This window comes from Macaca mulatta, chromosome 3 (assembly GCF_049350105.2).
Source record: "Macaca mulatta isolate MMU2019108-1 chromosome 3, T2T-MMU8v2.0, whole genome shotgun sequence".
NCBI lineage: Eukaryota > Metazoa > Chordata > Mammalia > Primates > Cercopithecidae > Macaca > Macaca mulatta.
The window spans coordinates 126,168,577-126,188,328 of record NC_133408.1 but is presented as its reverse complement, the minus strand read 5'-3'; the positions used below and the strand labels follow the sequence as shown (position 1 = coordinate 126,188,328).

Below are 19,752 nucleotides of genomic sequence, written 5' to 3'. Positions count from 1 at the left end.
TAAGCAGTTTTACCTGCTCTTGCTAGAACTTCTCTCTCCTGCCACCATGTGAAGAAGGTCTTTGCTTCCCCTTTGCATTCTGTCATGATTGCAAGTTTCCTGAAGCTTCCTCAGCCATGCGAAACTGTGAGTCAATTAAGCATCTTTCTTTTATAAATTACCCAGTCTTGGGTATTTCCTTAGAGCAGTGTGAGAATGGACTAATATAGTGAATTGGTATTGGGAATGGGGCACTGTTATGAAGATACCCCAAAATGTGGAAGCGACTTTGGAACTGGGTAATGGACAGAGGTTGGAGCAGTGTGGAGGGCTCAGAAGAAGACAGAAAGATGTGGGAACATATGAAGCTTCCTAGAGACTTGTTGAATGGTTTCGACCAAAATGCTGAGTGTGATGTGAACAATTAAGTCCAGGCTGAGGTGGTCTCAGATAGACATGAGGAACAAAGTGTACTCTTGCTATGCTTTAGCAAAGAGACTGGCAGCATTTTCTCCCTGCCCTAGAGATTTGTGAAACTTTGAACTTGAGAGAGATGATCTGAAATTGGAACTTATACTTAAAAGGGAAGCAGAGCATAACAATTTGGACAATTTGTCTGTGCATGGTGGCTCACTCCTGTGATTCCAGCACTTTGGGAGGCAGAAGCAGGCGGATTACCTGAGGTCGGGAGTTCCAGACCAACCTGACCAATATGGAGAAACCCTATCTCTACTAAAAATACAAAATTAGCTAGACGTGGTGGTGCATGCCTATAATCCCAACTACTTGGGAGGCTGAGGCAGGAGAATCGCTTGAACCTGGGAGGCGGAGGTTGTGGTGAGCCGAGATGGCACCATTGCACTCCAGCCTGGCAAGGAGAGTAAAACTCTGTCTTAAAAAAGAAAAAAAAAAGTTTGGATAATTTGCAGCCTGATGATGTAATAGAAAACAAAAACCCACTTGGTGTGGTGGTTCGTGCCTATAATCCCAGCACTTTGGGAGACCGCAGTGGATGGATCACTTAAGGTTAGGAGTTTGAGACCAGCCTGGCCAACAAGGTGAAACCCTATCTCTACTAAAAATACAAAAATTAGCCTGGAGTGGTGGCAGGCACCTGTAGTCTCAGCTACTTGGGAGGCTGAGGCAGGAGAATTGCTTGAATCCCGGAGGCAGAGTTTGCAGTGAGCCGAGATCATGCCATTGCACTCCAGCCTGGGTGACAGAGACTCCATCTCAAAAAAAAAAAGAAAAAAAAAGAAAAAAAAAGAAAAAGGAAAGAAAAGAAAAACTCATTTTCTCAGGAGAAATTCAAGCTTGCTGCAGAAATTTGCATAAGTAATGAGGAGTTAATCACCAAGACAATGGAGAAAATGTCTCCAGGGCATGTCAAAGATTTTCATGGCAACCTCTCCCATCATAGACCTGGAGGTCTAGGAGAGAAAAATAGTTCCCTAGGTTGGGCCCAGGGCCCTGCTGCTGCTCTGGGCAGCCTCAGGATATGGTATCCTGCATCCCAACCATGACTAAAAGGGACCAATGTACAGCCCAGGCTATTGTTTCAGGGGGTGCAAGCCCCAAGCCTTGGCAGCTTCCATGTGGTGTTGGACCCATGGGGGTGCAGAACACAAGAATTAAGGTTTGAGAACCACTGCTTAGATGTCAGAGAATGTATGGAAACATCTGGATGTATAAGCAGAAATCTTCTGCAGGGGTGGGGACCTCATGGGGAACCTCTGCTAAGGCAGTGTGGGGGAGAAATGTGGGGTTGGAGCTCCCATGCAGAGTTCCCACTGGGGCACTGCCTAGTGGAGCTGTAAGAAGAGGGCCACTGCCATCCAGACCCCAGAATGGTAGATCCACCAACAATTTGCACCATGTGCCTGAAAAAGCAACCAGGAGGGATGCTATACCATGCAAAACCACAAGGGTAGAGCTGCCCAAGGTTGTGGGATCTTACCTCTTGTATCAACATGACCTGGATATGAGATATGAAGTCAAAGGAGATCATTTTGGAGCTTTAAGATTTAATGACTGCCTTGTTGGATTTCTGACTTACCTGGGACTTGTAACCCCTTTGTTTTGGCCCATTTCTTCCATTTGGAATGACAGCATTTATCCAATGCCTGTACCCTCATTGTATCTTGGAAGTAACTAACTTGCTTTTGATTTTACAGGATCCCAGGCAGAAGGGATTTGCTTTGTCTCAGATGAGACTTTGGTCTTGGACTTTTGAGTTAATGCTGAAATGAGTTAAGACTTTAGGGGACTGCTAGGAAGGCATGACTGGTTTTGAAATGTAAGGACATAAGATTTGGGAGGAGCTGGAGGTGGAATTATATGGTTAGGTTTTGTGTCCCCACCCAAATCTCACCTTGAATTGTAATCCCCAGGTGTTTAGGGAGAGACCTGGTGGCAAGTGATTGGATCATGGGGGTGATTTCCCTTGTGCTATTCTTATGATAGTGAGTGAATTCTCATGAGATCTGATGGTTTTATAAAGCAGTTTTCCCTGCTCTTGTTAGCACTTCTCTCTCCTGCCACCATGTGAAGAAGGTCCTTGCTTCCTCTTTGCCTTCTGCCATGATTGTAAGTTGCTTGAGGCCTCCTCAGCCATGTGGAACTGTGAGTTAATTAAACCTCTTCCCTTTATAAATTATCCAGTCTTGGGTATTTCTTTATAGCAGTGTGAGAACAGACTAACACAATAACCAACTGGGATTTATTCTAAATATGAAAGGCAGTTTCAGCATTTGAAAATTAATTATTGCAATCCATTCCATCAACAGGCTAAAGAAGAAACATTATATAATCCTATTGATTGATACAGTAAAAGCATTTGGCAAAATCCTACACCCATTTATAATAAAAAGCTTTTAGCAAACTAGGAATAGAGGAGAAATTTCTCTGATGAAGAGCACCTACAAAAAAAAAACTACAGCTAACATCATATTTAATGGTGAGAAAATGAAGCTTTCACCTTAAGATAAGGAACAAGTCAAAGATGTTCTCTTTCTTCACTCCTACTCAAAATTGTACTAGAAGTTCTAGGTAGTATATTTAGAAAAGAAAGCAAATAAATAAGATTGGGGAAGAAGAAATAAAAGCATTAACACTATTAAAACTAATAAGACCGTTGCACCAGACAAGAGATAATGGTGACCTGGATCAATATAGTGGTGGGGATGGAGAGAAGATGGATTGAAGAGGTAAGAAATAAAATCCACAGAGCCTGGGAATGGATTACATATGCATGGTAGAGAGGGGGGTACCCAGGATGACTTTTGGTATTTGATTTGCATAACTAGAAAGGTTGTAGGGCCATTTATAGAACTTAAAGAGAGCACTGCAAGAGAGTAAATTTGGAAGAAAAAACTATAAATTATGCTTTGGTCAAGTAGAGATTGAGATGCCTTAGAGAAGTGATGTCACTCGGCCACTTTATGCTTGTGTGCGTGCGTGTGTGCGTGTGCGTGCGTGTGCGTGCGTGTGTGCGTGTGCGTGCGTGTGTGCGTGTGTGTGTGTGTGTGTGTGTGTGTGTTCCTGGAATTCAGGGAAAAGCATAGGGCTAGAAATTAGTTTGTAAATTATTGGCATGTAAGTGGTGATTGAAACCATAACTATGAAGAAATTGCCTAAGGGGAGATTATGGAGTGAGAAGGATGCCAAAAACTGTGCTGTGGCATTTAATGGCCAAGAAGAGGAGAATGAGCAACAAAGGAGACTGAGAAGTAGCTGAAGAAAAGGGGAAGACCAAGGGTAGTGAGTGCTTCAGGAAGGAGGCATTGGTCAAGAATGTTGACTACTGCTGAGACAGTATAATGACTACTGAAAAAAATCCATGAATTTAGCAACAGAGAAGTCATTAGTGACTTTACAGAGGGCTATTTCACTAGAGTGATGGGGTCATATGCCAAACTGAAGTGGGTTTAGGATTGAGCAGGAGGTGTGAACATTGTAATAGCACAAAAAGAAAATTAAGAATGACTGTGAAGTGAGTGATAGAAACAGTACTACAGTTGCTAGAAGTGAGGAGGTTGAGGACATGGATTTGAGTGAGAAATTCTTTTCATTTTTTGTTTTAAATTACATTCACTTGAGTGTGTTTTAAAGTTGGTGTAAAACATTCAATTGAGAGAAAAGGTTGGATAAACATGGAGAAGAAAAGAGATGATGAATGGTGTAAAGTTCTTGAGGTGAGTAATGGGGTAAAATCCAGAGCAGAGGTGGAGAGATTGTTCCCCTCTCTGGTAGTTAGAGAGATGCAGACCAGGATAGAAGCACAGGGAGGTAAGTATGTTTTATTTCAAAACGATGCAGGAGTTTCAATCGGGTAACTTCTGTTTTCTCCGCAAAGTAAAGATTTTATATCATTTATCTTGAATGGTGTATATGTAAAATTTAACACTCTCTTCTAGCATATTTGTGAATTCTATTTGCTAGGCACATAGCTGTTTAGTTTTGTGGGTTATGGATTGTGTTTTGGTGTGATGTTGCATGCTGTAGCATTATAGATCTCTTCAGATTTTTGATAGTTTATGAAAGACTTGAAATCTTTCTATAGGGAGAAAAATTACAGAGATTGCAACTGAAGGTGATTTTTTTTTCTTTTGACACATTTTGAAAAATGGATGCATCATATTCCATCATATAGATGTATTATAATCATTTGCACATTGAGTTTTTTAAACAATACTGTAATGAATATACTTATACCTGTATGTTTCTCCCTTGATATTTCCTAGACATGGAGTCATGGAGTTAAGGAGTTTAAACATTTTTAAATCTCATAATACATATTGCCAAATTGCCCTTCAGAAAGATATCCAGTTCATTTAGTCAAACCCAAAAAGGCAAAATATAATTGAGAGATAAATATGCTAATTTTAAACAAGGAGACTTCACAGTATCTAGAATTTGTTTTAAACTGACACTTTCTAAATTCGGACCATAGATGGCACTAAAGGATTAAGGAATGTAACCATGTTTGTAATTCTCTGTTGGAAGGGATCTTGAATGGACATCCCAGCCACCGTCTTTCATAGCAGATAAACTATAAACAGTTCTAGAAAAACAGTCCTTTCTGTCTTTAACATATATAAATCATCTTGGTCACCCATTCTAAACTTATACTTTTAGTTTTAATGGACTGTTGTACTCGTAATTCTGTAACAATGTAAGCTTATTGGAATTTATCTTGTCTTCTATGCCAGTGGTCCCCAACCTTTTTGGCACCAGGGACCAGTTTCATGGAAGACAATTTTTCCACAAACCAGGGAGTGGGATGCGGGGTTGGGGGGGGCGGCGTAATTTCAGAATGATTCAAGCTCATTACATTTATTGTGCATTTTATTTCTATTATTATTATGTTGTAACATATAATGAAATTATTATAAAACCCATAATGTAGAATCAGTCGGAGCCCCGAGCTTGCTTTCCTGCAACTACACGGTCCCATCTGTGAGTGATGAGAGACAGTGATAGGTCATCAGGCATTAGCTTCTCATAAGGCGTGTGCAACCTAGATCCCTCGCGTGTGCAGTTCACAATAGGGTTCCTGCTCCTATGAGAAGCTAATGCTGCCACTGATCTGACAGGAGGCAGAGCTCAGGTGGTAATGCCAGTGATGGGGAGCAGCCGTAAATACAGATGAAACTCTACTCACTGGTCTGCTGCTCACCTCCCGCTGTGCAGCCCAGTTCCTAACACACTGGTCCGTGGCCCAGGGTTTGGGAACCCCTGTTCTAGGCTGTGGAGTATACTTCAGTATGTCATTTGAAATTTCCTTACAATACCAGTTGTCTTACACTAAACCTTGCCACCTTTCATTCTTCTGCTTCTAAAACTTTCTCTTTTTAAAGAAGGAAACATATAGGTCATAAGTCAGAAAGGCAAAGAACTCTCGTGATCTGATTATAATAAACTTAGCACTGTAAAACTCTGGATATGAATTTACGCGACATACTTAACTTGCTAAGTTGTACGGTGACTTTCTAGCTTTGCAGTGTGAAAATTGCATTTTAAACAAACTATATAGATATCAGGCTGATGTGTCCTAGTAGTGATGGTTTTGACTGTCACCACTGTCCACTGTTTTTACCATCAGTCCTTAGGAGTCGCTTTGGTGACTTCTTACCCAACATTTCTAGATTTCAATAGTCTAACGACTGAGAAGTAAACAGGCTGGCAGGGAGTCAACTTTTCTTGGAAGACCAAATGGCCCCTGCTGGTGTAGATGTAACTTAGATTAAGAACTACCTGTCTTGTCTTAGCTTTCGCTCTGTAACCTCCTTCAGAGATGACAGTAGAAGATGTGTTCAGTTATTATCTATTTATGGCTGAGAGACAGGAAAGGGAGGGAAGAAATGGGAGCATTCATGTTTGTGCCTTTTCAAAGATAGACTTAAAATGCTAATGTTTACAGCTTGCCACTTACAATAAAAATGCATTAGATGCAGAGGACATGAGAATTGAATCTACCTGTTAAAACCGGTTTACTGGTCGGGCACGGTGGCTCAAGCCTGTAATCCCAGCACCTCGGGAGGCCGAGGTGGGCGGATCAGGAGGTCAGGAGATCGAGACCATCCTGGCTAACACGATGAAACCCCGTCTCTACTAAAAGTACAAAAAATTAGCCGGGCGTGGTGGCGGGCACCTGTAGTCCCAGCTACTCGGGAGGCTGAGGCAGAAGAATAGCGTAAACCCGGGAGGCGGAGCTTGAAGTAAGCCGAGATCGCCCCACTGCACTCCAGCCTGGGCGACAGAGCAAGACTCTGTCTCAAAAAAAAAAAAAAAAAAGAAAGAAACCAAAAAACAAAACAAAACAAAAAACGGTTTACTTTAGTTAAAACAAGTAGCCATTGCTTCAGAAACCTTTCAGAGCCACAACACACACACACACACACGCGCGCACACACACCCCTCCTTGATCTAGGCCTTTTTGTTTCTGTATAAATAAAGGTCTGACTTCTGTGGAGCAGCAAGGTATTAGAGATAGGAAGTGAAATTATAGGTACCCCGTTCTAGAAATGTAAAGAATACCACCTCATCTTTCTCTCTCTGCAGATAAAAGAAGTTTGCAGTCGACCTTACTGCAATGGAAACATTGCCTGATAATACATAAATATGTATGTAGATGTTTCTACATATAAATAAATTTATATATGAATGTACATTAAATAAGTATTAAGAGAGACATACTCATTTTGATTCTAGCTTATTATTCTGAAAAAAATGGAATTGTTTTCCTAGCATTCTTATGCAAAGTGGAAGCCACCTGAACACTGAACAAATGAAATAGCTGATGTTCTGCAACGTTTAACTCCAGAGAGCTTGGAAGCTTTAGCTGGGAACTTTATATGTAAACACACAGCTTCATGAAGCCTCCAGTGTGATTCCACAAAGCAGCCCTTGCTGAAGTTGTCTGGGAGAGAGCAGAGAGTGATACAGACATTTACTCATTAGTTGATGACATTGGAGGGGATTCCTAACGTCTCTCAACATCAGTTTCTTCATCTACAAAGTAGGGATAATGCATCATAGCATTATTCTGAAAGCTAAGGTAGAATATATTTTAGGCATCTGGCAGAGTTTGACATATATTGCACACCAAATTACAACAATAAATTAAGTGCATCCTTGAAAAACCTCTGCCTCAGGTTAGTCTTTTGCTTTCCAATTCAATGTGTTTCAATTCAATTCAATTTCAATTCAATCCAATCACATAGATTTTTAGCCATAAGAAGCAAGACCCGCCAAATACTTCACATCTTTCACCAACCGTTCTGATTAACCTGGCAGTTGCCATGGTAACATTAGCCCAGTCCTCTCTTTGTTATGGAGGCTCCTTTATTCTAGGATTCATTCTTTTTCCTGCTGGACTGCAGCTGAAATAGCCACAGCATTAAAGCCAAATCATTATACATTTTCATGAAAAAGTAAATTCTGGATTTTAGTTATAGAATTTTGTTTTAAATCTCTACAGTCGGTCTCTGAATCTTGATGTCCTTCCGTCTTGGCCACAGTTCCTCTCAGGTGGTCAGACCACACAGTTCGGATTCCTGTATTTGGAGAGCCGTGGGCCATGATCAGAGTCACTACCCAACACGAAAATCACCTATTTACACTTCCAGATTTTCACCTTTCAGGGATTCAGTTTAGGGGAAAGGAGAAAGGAAATTAAAGGCAGGAAAATATGGAATACAACAAGGAGAAATGAAATCAGAACAAAAAAAGGAAAATCAGGAAGAAAGGGCCAAGAAAAATTGAAAGAAAGAAAATGAGAGTAAATGAAAGGGAAGAGATAAATGGTCTACATACTTGAGTAATTACAGAACAATTTTGCACAAATGGAATTTCAATTAAGATGTGTGATTTAGAATGTTAAGTTCTCCTTAAGCAGTTTTTTGTGCTTTATTTTATTATTGTAAAAATATCTATGAAGCAGTACAAATATCTGTAAAGCAAAAAAGAAAAAAAGTTAAGCCTCTGCACCCACTATTCCTTTCTTCTTCTCAGAGATTGCTACTAAATATTTTCTCTCTATACACAAATACATAGAATTAGTATTGATTCATATGATTATATCACATGTGAATCATACCAAAAAAATGGACTGTGACATATTGTTTTTCAGTTAATAAGATATGCAGAACTTTTCTCCGTGTTATTTTACTTAGATTTATCTCATTCTTTTTAATGCTACAATGTCCTGTTAGTTTTACTAGTATTTAACTCACCCCCTGCTGATAGGTACTTAGATTTCTTGTTCCTTTTCTTTAAACAGATCATTTGAAAACAAGAAAAACTGAAAACACTACTGGAAAAAGTTTGGACATTTTATTGACATTGTAGGTATTTGCAACTATTACACTGTGTGTAATTACTTGATAGTGCCTACACTAAGTGGTGCTGCATAAAGATGATAAGAGTACACAAGTGAGATGCCATGCTGAGTTCTCAAATGAGGAAACAAATTTTCTTTTATATCTACTTATTAGTTCAGTTATTTAAGCAAAGGCAACAGTTTGGTGAAAAGATTTGGACTTTATAATATCTGTCTGCCAAGGAGTTATAGATATTTATGGTAAAGTAATAAAAGCATGGACCATAAAACTGAAAGGAATCCTAGAGTTTATTTGGTCCTTCTCTCTCACATTACAGATTAGACAACTGGGACTGGGCACAAATAGTGTTTGGTTTTACCTCAACACTACTGCATCAACACTACATACACAGTACTAGTTTGCTAATATCATTTCTATTTGTGTAACCTAGTTACTAAAAGGTATCTCATTTATTTTAAATTGTTTGATCTTTCCCATCTAATAGGGGAAAGTAGATGTGTGTCCAGGGCTCCAGCTGGGTTTTGTAGGCAGCATTACAGGATCATGAAAGAATCTTGGGCACTTCTGGGGAGGCTGCACAGTAGATATGACATCAGCACAGTTAGCCTTGGAGAGCAAACAAGAATATTCCAGATGGACAAGGAGGCAAATGAGAGCTTTCCGTGTATGGTCCTGATATAATCTATTGGGACACTTTTGAAAGCAGAAGGTTTGAAATAGATGTATTTTAAGTGTGTGTGTTGGAACAGTGGGGATTTTCCTTGATGGCATGAGAAACTAGGTCAAGGTCAGAAGTTGTTAGACACAAATGAAATCAACAAATGTATGTATCTATTAACATCTAATTATGACTGCCTGGCAGGTCAGCCTCTAAGACTAAGGGCTTGTTTGAAAATAAGAATCAGGATTTGCAGTTGGTAGATTTCTTAATGTGCAAAATCATATAGTTAAAAATTAAATTTCATTGAAATATTTCAGTAAATATATGTTAATTAACCTAATAAAATTTCACTAAAATAGAACTGTCTAAGAAAATGGTATTAGGTGGTCATTGTAGACATGAGAATCTTCCTGATCTGGAACCAGAATATATAGGGTCACCCACCCTTCTTAAAACATATTTATGGGGGGGGCGGAGCAAGATGGCCGAATAGGAACAGCTCCAGTCTCCAACTCCCAGCGCGAGCGACACAGAAGACCGGTGATTTCTGCATTTTCAACTGAGGTACTGGGTTCATCTCACTGGGGAGTGCCAGACAATCAGTGCCGGTCAGCTGTTGCAGCCCGCCAGGCAGAGCTGAAGCAGGGCAAGGTATTGCCTCACCTGGGAAGCGCAAGGGGGAAGGGAATCCCTTTTCCTAGCCAGGGGAACGGAGACACACAACACCTGGAAAATCGGGTAACTCCCACCCCAATACTGCGCTTTAAGCAAACAGGCACACCAGGAGATCATATCCCACACCTGGCCAGGAGGGTCCCACACCCACGGAGCCTCCCTCATTGCTAGCACAGCAGTCTGTGATCTACCGGCAAGGCAGCAGCGAGGCTGGGGGAGGGGCGCCCGCCATTGCTGAGGCTTAAGTAGGTAAACAAAGCTGCTGGGAAGCTCGAACTGGGTGGAGCTCACAGCAGCTCAAGGAAACCTGCCTGTCTCTGTAGACTCCACCTCTGGGGACAGAGCAATAACAAACACAGCCTAAACCTCTGCAGATGCAAACGACTCTGTCTGACATCTTTGAAGAGAGCAGTGGATCTCCCAACACGGAGGTTGAGATCTGAGAAGGGACAGACTCCCTGCTCAAGTGGGTCCCTGACCCCTGAGTAGCCTAACTGGGAGACATCCCCAACTAGGGGCAGTCTGACACCTCACACCTCACAGGGTGGAGTACACCCCTGAGAGGAAGCTTCCAAAGCAAGAATCAGACAGGTACACTCGCTGTTCAGAAATATTCTATCTTCTGCAGCCTCTGCTGCTGATACCCAGGCAAACAGGGTCTGGAGTGGACCTCAAGCAATCTGCAACAGACCTACAGCTGAGGGTCCTGACTGTTAAAAGGAAAACTATCAAACAGGAAGGACACCTACACCAAAACCCCATCAGTACATCACCATCATCAAAGACCAGAGGCAGATAAAACCACAAAAATGGGGAAAAAGCAGGGCAGAAAAGCTGGAAATTCAAAAAATAAGAGCGCATCTCCCCTGGCAAAGGAGCGCAGCTCATCGCCAGCAACGGATCAAAGCTGGACGGAGAATGACTTTGACGAGATGAGAGAAGAAGGCTTCAGTCCATCAAATTTCTCAGAGCTAAAGGAGGAATTACGTACCCAGCGCAAAGAAACTAAAAATCTTGAAAAAAAAGTGGAAGAATTGATGGCTAGAGTAATTAATGCAGAGAAGGTCATAAACGAAATGAAAGAGATGAAAACCATGACACGAGAAATACGTGACAAATGCACAAGCTTCAGTAACCGACTCGATCAACTGGAAGAAAGAGTATCTGCGATTGAGGATCAAATGAATAAAATGAAGCGAGAAGAGAAACCAAAAGAAAAAAGAAGAAAAAGAAATGAACAAAGCCTGCAAGAAGTATGGGATTATGTAAAACGACCAAATCTACGTCTGATTGGGGTGCCTGAAAGTGAGGGGGAAAATGGAAGCAAGTTGGAAAACACTCTTCAGGATATCATCCAGGAGAACTTCCCCAACCTAGTAGGGCAGGCCAACATTCAAATCCAGGAAATACAGAGAACGCCACAAAGATACTCCTCGAGAAGAGCAACTGCAAGACACATAATTGTCAGATTCACCAAAGTTGAAATGAAGGAAAAAATCTTAAGGGCAGCCAGAGAGAAAGGTCGGGTTACCCACAAAGGGAAGCCCATCAGACTAACAGCAGATCTCTCGGCAGAAACTCTCCAAGCCAGAAGAGAGTGGGGGCCAATATTTAACATTCTTAAAGAAAAGAATTTTCAACCCAGAATTTCATATCCAGCCAAACTAAGTTTCATAAGTGAAGGAGAAATAAAATCCTTTACAGATAAGCAAATGCTTAGAGATTTTGTCACCACTAGGCCTGCCTTACAAGAGACACTGAAGGAAGCACTAAACATGGAAAGGAACAACCGGTACCAGCCATTGCAAAAACATGCCAAAATGTAAAGACCATCGAGGCTAGGAAGAAACTGCATCAACTAACGAGCAAAATAACCAGTTAATATCATAATGGCAGGATCAAGTTCACACATAACAATCTTAACCTTAAATGTAAATGGACTAAATGCTCCAATTAAAAGACACAGACTGGCAAACTGGATAAAGAGTCAAGACCCATCAGTCTGCTGTATTCAGGAGACCCATCTCACACGCAGAGACATACATAGGCTCAAAATAAAGGGATGGAGGAAGATTTACCCAGCAAATGTAGAACAAAAAAAAGCGGAGGTTGCAATACTAGTCTCTGATAAAACAGACTTTAAACCATCAAAGATCAAAAGAGACAAAGAAGGCCATTACATAATGGTAAAGGGATCAATTCAACAGGAAGAGCTAACTATCCTAAATATATATGCACCCAATACAGGAGCAGCACCCAGATTCATAAAGCAAGTCCTTAGAGACTTACAAAGAGACTTAGACTCCCATACAATAATAATGGGAGACTTCAACACTCCACTGTCAACATTAGACAGATCAACGAGACAGAAAGTTAACAAGGATATCCAGGAATTGAACTCATCTCTGCAGCAAGCAGACCTAATAGACATCTATAGAACTCTCCACCCCAAATCAACAGAATATACATTCTTCTCAGCACCACATCGTACTTACTCCAAAATCGACCACGTAATTGGAAGTAAAGCACTCCTCAGCAAATGTACAAGAACAGAAATTATAACAAACTGTCTCTCAGACCACAGTGCAATCAAACTAGAACTCAGGACTAAGAAACTCAATCAAAACCGCTCAACTACATGGAAACTGAACAATCTGCTCCTGAATGACTACTGGGTACATAACGAAATGAAGGCAGAAATAAAGATGTTCTTTGAAACCAATGAGAACAAAGATACAACATACCAGAATCTCTGGAACACATTTAAAGCAGTGTGTAGAGGGAAATTTATAGCACTAAATGCCCACAAGAGAAAGCAGGAAAGATCTAAAATTGACACTCTAACATCGCAATTAAAAGAACTAAGAGCAAGAGCAAACACATTCGAAAGCTAGCAGAAGGCTAGAAATAACTAAGATCAGAGCAGAACTGAAGGAGATAGAGACACAAAAAACTCTCCAAAAAATCAATGAATCCAGGAGTTGGTTTTTTGAAAAGATCAACAAAATTGACAGACCGCTAGCAAGACTAATAAAGAAGAAAAGAGAGAAGCATCAAATAGATGCAATAAAAAATGATAAAGGGGATATCACCACCGACCCCACAGAAATACAAACTACCATCAGAGAATACTATAAACACCGCTACGCAAATAAACTGGAAAATCTAGAAGAAATGGATAATTTCCTGGACACTTACACTCTTCCAAGACTAAACCAGGAAGAAGTTGAATCCCTGAATAGACCAATAGCAGGCTCTGAAATTGAGGCAATAATTAATAGCCTACAAACCAAAAAAAGTCCAGGACGAGATGGATTCACAGCTGAATTCTACCAGAGGTACAAGGAGGAGTTGGTACCATTCCTTCTGAAACTATTCCAATCAATAGAAAAAGAGGGAATCCTCCCTAACTCATTTTATGAGGCCAACATCATCCTGATACCAAAGCCTGGCAGAGACACAACAAAAAAAGAGAATTTTAGACCAATATCCCTGATGAACATCGATGCAAAAATCCTCAATAAAATACTGGCAAACCGGATTCAGCAACACATCAAAAAGCTTATCCACCATGATCAAGTGGGCTTCATCCCTGGGATGCAAGGCTGGTTCAACATTCGCAAATCAATAAACATAATCCAGCATATAAACAGAACCAAAGACAAGAACCACATGATTATCTCAATAGATGCAGAAAAGGCTTTTGACAAAATTCAACAGCCCTTCATGCTAAAAACACTCAATAAATTCGGTATTGATGGAACGTACCTCAAAATCATAAGAGCTATTTATGACAAACCCACAGCCAATATCATACTGAATGGGCAAAAACTGGAAAAATTCCCTTTGAAAACTGGCTCAAGACAGGGATGCCCTCTCTCACCACTCCTATTCAACATAGTGTTGGAAGTTCTGGCTAGGGCCATTAGGCAAGAGAAAGAAATCAAGTGTATTCAGTTAGGAAAAGAAGAAGTCAAACTGTCCCTGTTTGCAGATGACATGATTGTATATTTAGAAAACCCCATTGTCTCAGCCCAAAATCTCCTTAAGCTGATAAGCAACTTCAGCAAAGTCTCAGGATACAAAATTAATGTGCAAAAATCACAAGCATTCTTATACACCAGTAACAGACAAACAGAGAGCCAAATCAGGAATGAACTTCCATTCACAATTGCTTCAAAGAGAATCAAATACCTAGGAATCCAACTTACAAGGGATGTAAAGGACCTCTTCAAGGAGAACTACAAACCACTGCTCAGTGAAATCAAAGAGGACACAAACAAATGGAAGAACATACCATGCTCATGGATAGGAAGAATCAATATCGTGAAAATGGCCATACTGCCCAAGGTAATTTATAGATTCAATGCCATCCCCATCAAGCTACCAATGAGTTTCTTCACAGAATTGGAAAAAACTGCTTTAAAGTTCATATGGAACCTAAAAAGAGCCCGCATCTCCAAGACAATCCTAAGTCAAAAGAACAAAGCTGGAGGCATCACGCAACCTGACTTCAAACTATACTACAAGGCTACAGTAACCAAAACAGCATGGTACTGGTACCAAAACAGAGATATACACCAATGGAACAGAACAGAGTCCTCAGAAATAATACCACACATCTACAGCCATCTGATCTTTGACAAACCTGAGAGAAACAAGAAATGGGGAAAGGATTCCCTATTTAATAAATGGTGCTGGGAAAATTGGCTAGCCATAAGTAGAAAGCTGAAATTGGATCCATTCCTTACTCCTTATACGAAAATTAATTCAAGATGGATTAGAGACTTAAATGTTAGACCTAATACCATAAAAATCCTAGAGGAAAACCTAGGTAGTACCATTCAGGACATAGGCATGGGCAAAGACTTCATGTCTAAAACACCAAAAGCAACGGCAGCAAAAGCCAAAATTGACAAATGGGATCTCATTAAACTAAAGAGCTTCTGCACAGCAAAAGAAATTACCATCAGAGTGAACAGGCAACCTACAGAATGGGAGAAAATTTTTGCAATCTACTCATCTGACAAAGGGCTAATATCCAGAACCTACAAAGAACTCAAACAAATTTACAAGAAAAAAACAAACAACCCCATCCAAAAGTGGGCAAAGGATATGAACAGACATTTCTCAAAAGAAGACATTCATACAGCCAACAGACACATGAAAAAATGCTCCTCATCACTGGCCATCAGAGAAATGCAAATCAAAACCACAATGAGATACCATCTCATACCAGTTGGAATGGCGATCATTAAAAAGTCAGGAAACAACAGGTGCTGGAGAGGATGTGGAGAAATAGGAACACTTTTACACTGTTGGTGGGATTGTAAACTAGTTCAACCATTATGGAAAACAGTATGGCGATTCCTCAAGGATCTAGAACTAGATGTACCATATGACCCAGCCATCCCATTACTGGGTATATACCCAAAGGATTATAAATTATGCTGCTATAAAGACACATGCACTCGTATGTTTATTGCAGCACTATTCACAATAGCAAAGACTTGGAATCAACCCAAATGTCCATCAGTGACAGATTGGATTAAGAAAATGTGGCACATATACACCATGGAATACTATGCAGCCATCATAAAGGATGAGTTTGTGTCCTTTGTAGGGACATGGATGCAGCTGGAAACCATCATTCTTAGCAATCTATCACAAGAACAGAAAACCAAACACCGCATGTTCTCGCTCATAGGTGGGAACTGAACAATGAGATCACTTGGACTCAGGAAGGGGAACATCTCACACAGGGGCCTGTCATGGGGAGGGGGGAGGGGGGAGGGATTGCATTGGGAGTTATACCTGATGTAAATGACAAGTTGATGGGTGCAGCACACCAACATGGCACAAGTATACATATGTAACAAACCTGCACGTTATGCACATGTACCCTACAACTTAAAGTATAATAATAATAAATAAATGTAAAAAAAAGACATTTATGGACATACGACAATAAAATTCATATTCAATTTTTCTCTTTAAAGTTTATTTCCAAGTTCACCTTTAGCTTCTTTAACTGCTGTTTCTTAACCTTCCCTGGCATCTCCATAATGGTGATGGCATCTCCTGAAGTTGGTGTTTCCAAGGGCATTTCCCCCCTTTATTTGCTTTCTATCTCACTTCTGACGTCCACTTCCACCTGTTCCTCATTCCATACAAAATTCAATTTTAATCAGATATTCATTGTTTTTCCAACCACTCACATGCTTCAGAAGGTGTTGTCTTCCCTACCATATCCAGGGAAGTAAATTCTGAGTATTGTTTCAATCAAGGTAATCCCACTCCTCTTGCCAATAATTCCTTTAGGGAAGGGCATGTAGCATGTATGGTCAAGGAAACACTACTGGAATTCTAGTAGAGGCTTCTGGGAAAGATTTCCTCACACCCAAAGAAGTAGCACACGAAGTGGCTTTTTCCATTTTCTGGATGGTGCGGCATGTTTATATCACTTCTGGAATTGCTACATCCATCCTGTAACCATGAGAGAAGAGTAGAAGATGAAAAAGAACTTGGGTTCTTGATGACATTGTTGAGTCATTAAATTAACCAATCCTGGGAATTTACCTGACCTTTGAACTTCTGTCATTTAAGACAATAAATTATTCATTCAGTCCTTTTAATCTGAGTTTTTTGTTATTCTCTGTCAAAGGCATTGTGATATGTGGTCCAAATTTATTTGTTAAACCCAGACCTCTCCCTGAATGTCCCTCTTGGATATACAACTGTCTATCAGACATTTTTATTTGTAATCCTAAACTAATCCTAACCTTACCTAGTTCTGAACTCATCACTTCCCCCCTTTTAAACCTATTGTTTCACAAGCACTTCCCATCTTGTATGATGGCATCATCAAGCTCTCAAGACAGAAACACAAGTTTTCTTTATGACTCTTACCTGTATTTGATGTCCCATATCCAATAACTGGGTCTCTACAAGTTTTATCTCTAAGACTTCCACTCTATAGTCCATCCAGCGCTACATCCTCGTCTTGATTATAGTAATATCTTCCCTAATTATTTGTCTAGTCTCAGCTTCATCCTATAAAATCCATTTCCAAGTTTATGTAGAGTGATCTATTTGAAACAGAAATCTGATGTGATTGCTCACCTGCTCTGATGTCTCATTACTTAGAGAATAAATCCAAGTTTCTTAACTGAACAGTCAGGTTCATGCATGATCTGACCTTTGTCCATGTACTCTTATTCATTCATTTTATCCTCAAATATTTCTTGATTGCTGAGATATTATAATCATTGGGAATATAGGCAGATGTTATTCCCTGCCTTCCCTGACTTTGGGAGCTTACAGTGTAGTGAGGAAGATAGACACTAAGCAAATGATCACCCTCGTGATGAGTGTAATGGGGAAGTTCAGTATACTAGCTTCTTCTCTCATCAGTACTTGCCTTGACCATTCCCTGTCTTATTCTCTCATTATTACTGCACTGCTTACAGTTCTTCACATAGACCAGGCTGTTTCTTGCCTCTATGCCTTTGCCCAAGCAGTTATCTCTGCCTGAAATGCTTTCCTCACATTTCTTCACTTGGCTAACTCCTTCTCGTCCTTTGAGATTCAGCTCAGCTTCTTCCTGGAAGCCTTCTTTGAATACCCTAGACTCAATTTGATGCCCTCATCTAAGCTTCTATAGTATGCTTTTTGTTCTTCTTTCTTAATGGTGTACCATGTTGCATTTAGTATCTACTAGTATTATTATTAAATTTATTGTATCTCCTTCTTTGACAAGACTGCAAGCTCTTAGAAGATAAAAGACTGAGTTATATTTATTTATTCTCTATCTTATGGCACATGAAATATAGTTAACAAGAGTTTATTAAACATAACAGAAATTTCTAATGAGATTTCAATTTCTCAAGGACTGGGCATGTTTTATAATTTTACTAAGTATACCCTCTTGGGTCATTCACGTTTTTTGTTTTGCATGACTATACTTGTCATACTCATTCCTCATATATTACAAATCTTACTCAATGTTAGCTCCTGGAATGCCCTTTCCTCTAAAGTTGGTGTGTTCCTTTCACCCACCAAAACCCAATATTCTGTAAGAATGCTTATCGGATGCTGCCAAAAGGAATTAATCACTCCTTCTTCTGTGGTGTCTCTGCATTTTTACACACTTCTACTATTGCATTTAGAACACAGTGTTATAATTAGCTCTTTACATGCTTGGTTCACAGTATAATTATAGTAGCATGGTAAGGGTTTCAATACAGGTGTAATGAGAGAATTGCAGAGGACCTGACCTGCTTGGAGAATGTCACTTTTGGGAAAATCAAAGCAGATTTGGAGGTTGCCTATTTCAGCCTCTTCATGTTTTGATGGGGAAACCAAGGGCCTGAAAGTCTGAGTCAGTTTCCTCCTCTGTAAAATGTCTAGTTATCTGTGAACTGTGAATCAGAAAATATGAATTATTTTACACATAATGAGAATCAAATTTTATATAATCCTACTCTGTGACTCTCTGGTTTCTGAAGGACAAAACATTTTGGTAGAGTCTCAGTGAACTGCAAGGAAAAATAGCTCCCAAAGTTAAATTTAAGTGCTTCTGGGAGACAAATTCAAAGAAACTTGGTTATTGAAAATACAGTAATGTATTTGCCTTCTATAGATGATGTCTTTATTAAATACAAAGAAGGCAGGCAATTCAGCTCAGTACAATTTAAAAAACTGTGCATTGTCTGTGTTCTAAAGTGTGTGTGCTGGGATGAATGCGATGAGACTCACTGATTGATCTCCAAAGACTCAGAGGCTCAGAGAGCTTCTGTCATAAACCTAAGGTGGGATTCTGCTGGGGATTTTCACAGGTGTGAAAACATTCTCCCAGTTTATGCCCTATTGATGGCAAGCAATTGAGTTGTCATCTTCCCTAGGAGCATATACAAATGAGAAAATTCTTGGCCAAGAATCAACAAACAAGTAAATAAACTCTGCTGGGACCTCAATAATACTTGAAACTAATGAAGTTCCCAAGGTAAGGCTGACAAGACACATTTGTGTTTGCTCCATTCCAGGGTGCCATGCCCAGAGAAATCATTGGTGCATTGGAATAGACCTTGGACTTGGAGCCAGAGATGTAGTTCGGAAATCAGCTCTGCCATTCATTGGTTTGGTGACTTTAGGAAAGTCGTTCAACTCCCAGAGTTTTGGTTTCTCCATCTGTAAAGTGGGTATACTGGTTCTAGCTCACAGGGTTCTTGTGAAGATCAAAATAAGTCATGGATGTGAAAGTTGAATAAACTTCAAGCTTAATATGGTAATCACAATAAACAGTGTATCTAGGAGATGAGAAAGAAGGAAAGTAACACTGTTAAATCCAAATGCTGTGTCTGATTTCTGTGTCGATGAGGAAGATAGTTTTGCTTTCCTATTTCTTTGTGAAACTAAAACATCTATATTAATGTATATTTGAACACGAACTTTAGCGGACTATGTAAGAATGATATAGGAATATACATGGTTATATATAGCAAGGAAGAAGAAGAAAATAACTTTTAAAAAATAAATTTTAAGTAAAATATAGGGAAATAGCCACCTATATGCTAAGTAATGTGTTATCACTCA

The 19,752-nt window shown here is 39.9% G+C and overlaps 2 protein-coding genes across 5 annotated transcripts in view; one reads left to right on the top strand and one right to left on the bottom strand.

Moving 5' to 3' along the window:
- VPS50 (VPS50 subunit of EARP/GARPII complex) overlaps positions 1-19,752 on the top strand; it is a 220,315-nt gene that overhangs the window by 37,726 nt on the left and 162,837 nt on the right. The gene's annotated exons all lie outside the window — the stretch shown is intronic.
- HEPACAM2 (HEPACAM family member 2) overlaps positions 16,142-19,752 on the bottom strand; it is a 42,187-nt gene continuing 38,576 nt past the window's right edge. For 2 of the 4 annotated variants that reach the window (XM_077998068.1, XM_015134263.3), the window contains one exon: positions 16,142-16,644. In XM_077998068.1, the coding sequence (XP_077854194.1) occupies positions 16,634-16,644 (11 nt within the window). In that variant the 3' untranslated portion in view covers positions 16,142-16,633. Of the gene's footprint in view, positions 16,645-18,434; positions 18,579-19,752 lie in introns of those variants that run through there. The other 2 variants (XR_013415922.1, XM_077998069.1) reach the window with 2 other exon arrangements.